Consider the following 9,760-nt stretch of genomic DNA (forward strand, 5'->3'; position numbering starts at 1 on the left):
CACAAAAACAGAAGGTATTAAGTATCTTTGACACAAAAACATAAGGTATTAAGTATATTTGACACAAAAACAGAAGGTATTAAGTATCTTTGACACAAAAACTTAAGGTATTAAGTATATTTGACACAAAAACTTATGGTATTAAGTATATTTGACACAAACACGAAAGGTATTAAGTATCTTTGACACAAAAACATAAGGTATTAAGTATATTTGACACAAAAACTTAAGGTATTAAGTATCTTTTGACACAAAAACTTAAGGTATTAAGTATCTTTGACACAAAAACAGAAGGTATTAAGTATCTTTAACACAAAAACTTAAGGTATTAAGTATCTTTGACACAAAAACATAAGGTATTAAGTATATTTGACACAAAAACATAAGACATAAGGTATTAAGTATCTTTGACACAAAAACATAAGACATAAGGTATTAAGTATCTTTGACACAAAAACTTAAGGTATTAAGTATATTTGACACAAAAACTTAAGGTATTAAGTATATTTGACACAAAAACTTAAGGTATTAAGTATCTTTGACACAAAAACATAAGGTATTAAGTATATTTGACACAAAAACATAAGACATAAGGTATTAAGTATCTTTTGACACAAAAACTTAAGGTATTAAGTATATTTGACACAAAATCATAAGACATAAGGTATTAAGTATCTTTTGACACAAAAACTTAAGGTATTAAGTATATTTGACACAAAAACAGAAGGTATTAAGTATCTTTGACACAAAAACTTAAGGTATTAAGTATATTTGACACAAAAACATAAGGTATTAAGTATATTTGACACAAAAACATAAGGTATTAAATATATTTGACACAAAAACTTATGGTATTAAGTATATTTGACACAAAAACATAAGGTATTAAGTATATTTGACACAAAAACATAAGACATAAGGTATTAAGTATCTTTGACACAAAAACATAAGACATAAGGTATTAATTATCTTTGACACAAAAACTTAAGGTATTAAGTATCTTTGACACAAAAACTTAAGGTATTAAGTATATTTGACACAAAAACAGAAGGTATTAAGTATCTTTGACACAAAAACTTAAGGTATTAAGTATATTTGACACAAAAACAGAAGGTATTAAGTATCTTTGACACAAAAACTTAAGGTATTAAGTATCTTTGACACAAAAACTTAAGGTATTAAGTATATTTGACACAAAAACATAAGACATAAGGTATTAAGTATCTTTGACACAAAAACTTAAGGTATTAAGTATATTTGACACAAAAACATAAGGTATTAAGTATCTTTGACACAAAAACATAAGGTATTAAGTATCTTTTGACACAAAAACTTAAGGTATTAAGTATATTTGACACAAAAACTTAAGGTATTAAGTATCTTTGACACAAAAACATAAGACATAAGGTATTAAGTATCTTTTGACACAAAAACTTAAGGTATTAAGTATATTTGACACAAAAACAGAAGGTATTAAGTATCTTTGACACAAAAACTTAAGGTATTAAGTATATTTGACACAAAAACAGAAGGTATTAAGTATATTTGACACAAAAACTTATGGTATTAAGTATATTTGACACAAACACGAAAGGTATTAAGTATCTTTGACACAAAAACTTAAGGTATTAAGTATCTTTGACACAAAAACAGAAGGTATTAAGTATATTTGACACAAAAACTTAAGGTATTAAGTATATTTGACACAAAAACATAAGACATAAGGTATTAAGTATCTTTTGACACAAAAACTGAAGGTATTAAGTATCTTTGACACAAAAACAGAAGGTATTAAGTATATTTGACACAAAAACTTATGGTATTAAGTATATTTGACACAAACACGAAAGGTATTAAGTATCTTTGACACAAAAACATAAGACATAAGGTATTAAGTATCTTTGACACAAAAACTTAAGGTATTAAGTATCTTTGACACAAAAACAGAAGGTATTAAGTATATTTGACACAAAAACAGAAGGTATTAAGTATATTTGACACAAAAACTTAAGGTATTAAGTATCTTTGACACAAACACGAAAGGTATCAAGTATCTTTGACACAAAAACTTATGGTATTAAGTATCTTTGACACAAACACGAAAGGTATTAAGTATCTTTGACACAAAAACTTAAGGTATTAAGTATCTTTGACACAAAAACAGAAGGTATTAAGTATATTTGACACAAAAACTTAAGGTATTAAGTATATTTGACACAAAAACATAAGACATAAGGTATTAAGTATCTTTTGACACAAAAACTGAAGGTATTAAGTATCTTTGACACAAAAACAGAAGGTATTAAGTATATTTGACACAAAAACTTAAGGTATCAAGTATCTTTGACACAAAAACTTAAGGTATTAAGTATCTTTGACGACGTCGCCTCGGCTGGCCGGCGTTCCCTCTCAGAAGCACCCAGAAGTTGCAGCTGCAGCTCTAAACAAGTAATGGAGGTGGAGGATGTAAACAACAACAGAGGATTCATGAGGTCCTGAGGTGGAGGATGTAAACAACAACAGAGGATTCATGAGGTCCTGAGGTGGAGGATGTAAACAACAACAGAGGATTCATCTAGAAATGCTGCTGAAGCACAAAAGGTCCTGAAAGATGCGTACGTCACTTCCCAAGCAAAGTTTGTGACCTAAAAAAATATACTTTGTAGGAGAATGTTGTACTGCTGCACTATTCTGACCCCATGATGTCACTCCTCTGACCCTATGATGTCACTCCTCTGACCCCATGATGTCACTCTCCTCATGATGTCACTCTCCCCATGATGTACTCTCCTCTGACCTCCATGATGTCACTCCTCTGACCCCATGATGTCACTCTCCTCTGACCCCATGATGTCATGATGTCACTCTCCCCCATGATGTCACTCTCCTCTGACCCCATGATGTCACTCTCCTCTGACCTCCATGATGTCATGATGTCACTCTCCCCCATGATGTCACTCTCCTCTGACCCCCACGATGTCACTCTCCTCTGACCTCCATGATGTCACTCTCCTCTGACCCCCACGATGTCACTCTCCTCTGACCTCCATGATGTCACTCTCCTCCAGGATGTCACTCTCCTCCATGATGTCACTCCCCTGACCTCCACCTTCAGTTCAGACTCCTCTCCTCCACCTCTACAGTCACTGATCTCTCTCAGACTCTCACACTATCTCCATCAGTGACGACGAGATGCTGATCACTTGTTTTTTCTTTTATTAGTGATTCCACTAGTGTGACACCAGATAAGATCACCTCCTGACCTCCACCATCTCCTGACCTCCACCACCTCCTGACCTCCACCATCTCCTGACCTCCACCGTCTCCTGACCTCCACCATCTCCTGACCTCCACCATCTCCCAACCTCCACCATCTCCTGACCTCCACCGTCTCCTGACCTCCACCATCTCCTGACCTCCACCATCTCCTGACCTCCACCGTCTCCTGACCTCCACCATCTCCTGACCTCCACCATCTCCTGTCCTCCACCACCTCCTGACCTCCACCATCTCCTGACCTCCACCGTCTCCTGACCTCCACCACCTCCTGACCTCCACCGTCTCCTGACCTCCACCATCTCCTGACCTCCACAATCTCCTGACCTCCACCACCTCCTGACCTCCACCGTCTCCTGACCTCCACCATCTCCTGACCTTCACCATCTCCTGACCTCCACCACCTCCTGACCTCCACCGTCTCCTGACCTCCACCATCTCCTGACCTCCACAATCTCCTGACCTCCACCACCTCCTGACCTCCACCGTCTCCTGACCTCCACCATCTCCTGACCTTCACCATCTCCTGACCTCCACCACCTCCTGACCTCCATCATCTCCCGACCTCCACCACCTCCTGACCTCCACCACCTCCTGACCTCCACCATCTCCTGACCTCCACCTCCTCCGTCACTATTTCCCTCTCAGTAAAATTCCCTTTCTTCCAGGATTCAGGGTAAAATGCCGTCGATCATCAGGCTGATTCAGATGTAAAAACATTGACGAGGTACTTTGATCGACCTTTGATGTTAGAAAGTGGGCGTGTTGGGGGCGGAGCCTGAACGGTCTACCTTCCAGGTGGACTGGATCTATAAGAGGACAGTGCCTGCAGATGTACATACACACCGTTTTATAGATCCAAATTCTTCTTGGGCGCACCAACATTTTTAGTAGGAATCCCAGACCGGGTTTTATAGATGAAGCTCCTGATCAGCCGCTCTGGCTGGGATTACTGTCGGCTGGGATTACTGTCGGCTGGGATTACTGTTCATATAAACCCCGCCTACATTTTCACCTGCTTTCTGCAGAGGAAACACACCAGATTTGTCTGTGGGTCGCTTTACCGTACCGCTCTGTACTGCTCCGTGCCGCTCCGTAATGCTCTGTACTGCTCCGTACCGCTCCGTACCGCTCCGTACTGCTCCGTACCGCTCCGTACCGCTCCGTACCGCTCCGTTCTTCTCCGTACCGCTCCGTAATGCTCCGTACTGCTCCGTTCTTCTCCGTACCGCTCCGTACTGCTCCGTACTGCTCCGTACCGCTCCGTACCGCTCCGTATTGCTCCGTATTGCTCCGTACCGCTCCGTTCTTCTCTGTACCGCTCCGTAATGCTCCGTACTGCTCCGTACCGCTCCGTACCGCTCCGTATTGCTCCGTACTGCTCCGTACCGCTCCGTACCGCTCCGTACTGCTCCGTACTGCTCCGTACCGCTCCGTGCCGCTCCGTATTGCTCCGTACCGCTCCGTTCTTCTCCGTACCGCTCCGTAATGCTCCGTACTGCTCCGTACCGCTCCGTACCGCTCCGTACTGCTCCGTACTGCTCCGTACTGCTCCGTACCGCTCCGTGCCACTCCTTATTGCTCCGTACCGCTCCGTTCTTCTCCGTACCGCTCCGTAATGCTCCGTACCGCTCCGTACCGCTCCGTACCGCTCCGTACTGCTCCGTACTGCTCCGTACCGCTCCGTACCGCTCCGTACTGCTCCGTACCGCTCCGTACCACTCTGTATTGCCCCGTACCGCTCTGTGTTGCTCCGTACCGCTCTGTACCGCTCCGTATTGCTCCGTATAGCTCCGTACCGCTCCGTATTGCTCCGTACCGCTCCGTATAGCTCCGTACCGCTCTGTACCGCTCCGTATTGCTCCGTACTGCTCCGTACCGCTCTGTACCGCTCCGTATTGCTCCGTACCGCTCCGTATTGCTCCGTACCGCTCCGTACCGCTCCGTACTGCTCCGTACCGCTCTGTACCGCTCCGTATTGCTCCGTACCGCTCCGTATTGCTCCGTACCGCTCCGTACCGCTCCGTACCGCTCCGTACTGCTCCGTACCGCTCCGTATTGCTCCGTACCGCTCCGTATTGCTCCGTATTGCTCCGTATTGCTCCGTACCGCTCCGTATAGCTCCGTATAGCTCCGTACTGCTCCGTATTGCTCCGTATTGCTCCGTACCGCTCCGTACTGCTCCGTACCGCTCCGTATAGCTCCGTATAGCTCCGTACTGCTCCGTATTGCTCCGTATTGCTCCGTATTGCTCCGTACCGCTCCGTATTGCTCCGTATTGCTCCGTACCGCTCTGTATTGCTCCGTATAGCTCCGTACCGCTCTGTACCGCTCCGTATTGCTCCGTACCGCTCTGTACCGCTCCGTATTGCTCCGTACCGCTCCGTATTGCTCCGTACCGCTCCGTACCGCTCCGTATTGCTCCGTACCGCTCCGTATTGCTCCGTATTGCTCCGTATTGCTCCGTATTGCTCCGTACCGCTCCGTATAGCTCCGTATAGCTCCGTACTGCTCCGTATTGCTCCGTATTGCTCCGTACCGCTCCGTACTGCTCCGTACCGCTCCGTATTGCTCCGTACCGCTCCGTATTGCTCCGTACCGCTCCGTATAGCTCCGTACTGCTCCGTATTGCTCCGTATAGCTCCGTACTGCTCCGTATTGCTCCGTACTGCTCCGTACTGCTCCGTACTGCTCCGTACCGCTCCGTATAGCTCCGTACCGCTCCGTGCCGCTCCGTACTGCTCCGTACCGCTCCGTATTGCTCCGTACCGCTCCGTATTGCTCCGTATTGCTCAGTACCGCTCCGTACTGCTCCGTACCGCTCCGTATTGCTCCGTATTGCTCCGTACCGCTCCGTATAGCTCCGTACTGCTCCGTATTGCTCCGTATAGCTCCGTACTGCTCCGTATTGCTCCGTATTGCTCCGTATTGCTCCGTACCGCTCCGTACTGCTCCGTACCGCTCCGTATTGCTCCGTACCGCTCCGTATTGCTCCGTATTGCTCCGTACCGCTCCGTATTGCTCCGTATAGCTCCGTACCGCTCTGTACCGCTCCGTATTGCTCCGTACCGCTCTGTACCGCTCCGTATTGCTCCGTACCGCTCCGTATTGCTCCGTACCGCTCCGTACCGCTCCGTACTGCTCCGTACCGCTCCGTATTGCTCCGTACCGCTCCGTATTGCTCCGTATTGCTCCGTATTGCTCCGTACCGCTCCGTATAGCTCCGTATAGCTCCGTATTGCTCCGTATTGCTCCGTACCGCTCCGTACTGCTCCGTACCGCTCCGTATTGCTCCGTACCGCTCCGTATTGCTCCGTACCGCTCCGTATAGCTCCGTACTGCTCCGTATTGCTCCGTATAGCTCCGTACTGCTCCGTATTGCTCCGTACTGCTCCGTATTGCTCCGTATAGCTCCGTACCGCTCCGTATAGCTCCGTATAGCTCCGTACCGCTCCGTATTGCTCCGTATAGCTCCGTATTGCTCCGTATTGCTCCGTATAGCTCCGTACTGCTCCGTACTGCTCCGTACCGCTCCGTATAGCTCCGTACCGCTCCGTGCCGCTCCGTACTGCTCCGTACTGCTCCGTACCGCTCCGTATTGCTCCGTACCGCTCCGTATTGCTCCGTATTGCTCCGTATTGCTCAGTACCGCTCCGTATAGCTCCGTATAGCTCCGTACTGCTCCGTATTGCTCCGTATTGCTCCGTATTGCTCCGTACCGCTCCGTACTGCTCCGTACCGCTCCGTATTGCTCCGTATTGCTCCGTACCGCTCCGTATAGCTCCGTATAGCTCCGTACTGCTCCGTATTGCTCCGTACTGCTCCGTATTGCTCCGTATAGCTCCGTACCGCTCCGTATTGCTCCGTACTGCTCCGTATTGCTCCGTATAGCTCCGTACCGCTCCGTATAGCTTCGTACCGCTCCGTATTGCTCCGTATAGCTCCGTACCGCTCCATATAGCTCCGTATAGCTCCGTACCGCTCCGTATTGCTCCGTATAGCTCCGTATTGCTCTGTATTGCTCCGTATAGCTCCGTACTGCTCCGTACTGCTCCGTACCGCTCCGTATAGCTCCGTACCGCTCCGTGCCGCTCCGTATTGCTCCGTACCGCTCCGTTCTTCTCCGTACCGCTCCGTAATGCTCCGTACTGCTCCGTACTGCTCCGTACTGCTCCGTTCTTCTCCGTACCGCTCCGTAATGCTCCGTACTGCTCCGTACCGCTCCGTACCGCTCCGTACCGCTCCGTACTGCTCCGTACTGCTCCGTACCGCTCCGTACCACTCCGTATTGCTCCGTATAGCTCCGTATTGCTCCGTATTGCTCCGTACCGCTCCGTATTGCTCCATATAGCTCCGTATAGCTCCGTACTGCTCCGTATTGCTCCGTATTGCTCCATATAGCTCCGTATAGCTCCGTACTGCTCCGTATTGCTCCGTACCGCTCCGTGCCGCTCCATACCGCTCCGTGCCGCTCCATACTGCTCCGTACTGCTGTCGTGTCCTGCTCCGGTCTCCACTGCACTGGACCCGGATCACCTGCTGGGGTCCAGGAGAGGAAGTCTTCTTCTTCTACTCTGATTACGTCCCGGCGGGGACGTGTGTTTGCGATGCACTGCCCCCTGCAGTTTGGGAGTATTAATGTAGAAATGTCTCAGGTCTAATTCCCACAGGTCCGTCTTCCAGCTGGTTGATTGCGCCTGTACTGGTGGCTGTGGGGGGTCTGTCTCTGCCGGCGGTGGAGATGTTGGAGGCTTGCCGCCCCGCCGTGACCTGCTCTTGTCTTTGTGTTGCAGGTGAGAAGCCCTTCCAGTGTGAGTTCTGCGAGCGGCGCTTTGCCAACAGCAGCGACAGGAAGAAGCACTCGCAGGTCCACACGGCCTCCAAGCCGTACGACTGCAAGGCGCTGGGCTGCACCAAGTCCTACACCCACCCCAGCTCCCTGCGCAAACACATGAAGGTCCACGTCAAGTCGTCGCCTACCTCCGAACCCCAGGACCTGTACGACTCCATCGCCCTGCAGTTCCAGCAGCCGCACCAGGCCGTCCTCGAGCCCCTCGACCTCAAGATGAACCGCCTCTCGCCCTCGCTCGGGGGCGGCGTCCATTTCCCCCTCCTGTCCGGCCACCAGCTGGACCTGAGCTCCGGCAGCGACGTGGACAGCAAACTCCTGCTGCGGAGCTCGTCTCCGGCCGCCATGCCTCTGGACCTGTCGCTGTCCGGCCTGAAGAGCCAGCTCAACCAGAAGCAGCAGCAGGGCGGCCGGACGCCGCGCCGGAGCCAGCGCTCCGTCAACCCCGCCTTACCTCAGCTGTCGAACATTAAGGAGTGGTACGTCTGCACCAGGACTACAGCGCCACACTTCCCCCTCCTCCACCCCGATCACATCAAATCAGAACCTAGCGACGAGGACGAGTACGTCACGTAGGCCCGGGAGGCGCCACCCGGGTCCGACCGGAGAGACCGGCCCGAGTCAGACCGGGTCAGACCGGGTCGGACCAGAACAAGCAGCTGAAACAGAGACCCCCCCCCCCCCCCCCCCCCGTCACGGCGGCTGGGATTAGACGTCCAGGTGAAGTCAGAGGTTTCCACACACACACCTGAGATCTTTACAGACTGTAATTCAGGACATCCACCTCATGCATGACTCCACCTCTTCTGTTTGTCCCCACACACACACACACACATTGTTTTAAATGTCCACTGTCAGTGACGGGCGTCCTGACACGAGGAGAAAGTTCTGAAAGCATGCATCAGGTCTGTTCTGAACTACAGTTTGTCCTTCCCTGGATTTAAAGGGGGTGAAACGACATTGTCACAGTTTTTGTACAGAAAGTGGCGCCGAGTGGACCTGAGCCCGTGGACTCCAGCTTCAGGACCAGGACCATAGCGATACTATAAATCTGTTCCTTCATATGTTTCTGACAACATCTTACGCACATTCAACCTCATGTTCTGTCCGAGTTTGCTGATTGGTGCTTCCCCCGGGTCAGAAGTTTTCACACTCTGAGGCGGCGCTTTAGGAAACATGGCAGCTGCAGACGGCGCCCGCCGTCGATGGTTCCCGTTGCACCCCAGTAAACATGGCGGATGGTTTTGTTTCAGAGGTTTTCCCTCAAGGCCTGAACATGCTTCATCCATCAAACCGGTTCAAACTAAAAGCTAAAATCACTTCTTGTCTCAAGGAAAATTCTTTATGTTTTTAACTGACGCGTGAAGATGTTTCTGAATTCTTGTGACCGCACACACACACACACACACACACACACACACACACACACACACACACACACACACACACACACACACACACACACACACACACACACACACACACACACACACACACACACACACAAACACACACACACACACACACAGACAATGTATCCTCGGAGAATTTTACACTGCCCCCACTGGAGGTATTGGTCTGCTCCACACTGCCCCCACTGGTCATCAGAGGTATTACTCTGCTCCACACTGCCCC

At 49.1% G+C, this 9,760-nt stretch overlaps 1 protein-coding gene across 1 annotated transcript in view; it reads left to right on the plus strand.

Annotated features, from left to right (window-relative positions):
- The window catches only part of LOC308128207 (uncharacterized protein), a 28,901-nt gene extending 19,456 nt beyond the window's left edge, over window positions 1-9,445 (plus strand). The window contains exon 2 of the mRNA XM_080493917.1: window positions 8,070-9,445. Within this exon, the coding sequence (XP_080350043.1) occupies window positions 8,070-8,701 (632 nt within the window). The 3' untranslated portion in view covers window positions 8,702-9,445. The remainder of the gene's footprint in view (window positions 1-8,069) is intronic.
- Window positions 9,446-9,760: the final 315 nt, after the last annotated feature.

The sequence above is a fragment of the Lipophrys pholis genome (genome assembly GCF_963383615.2).
Source record: "Lipophrys pholis genome assembly, contig: SCAFFOLD_28, whole genome shotgun sequence".
In the NCBI taxonomy this organism is placed as follows: Eukaryota; Metazoa; Chordata; class Actinopteri; order Blenniiformes; family Blenniidae; genus Lipophrys; species Lipophrys pholis.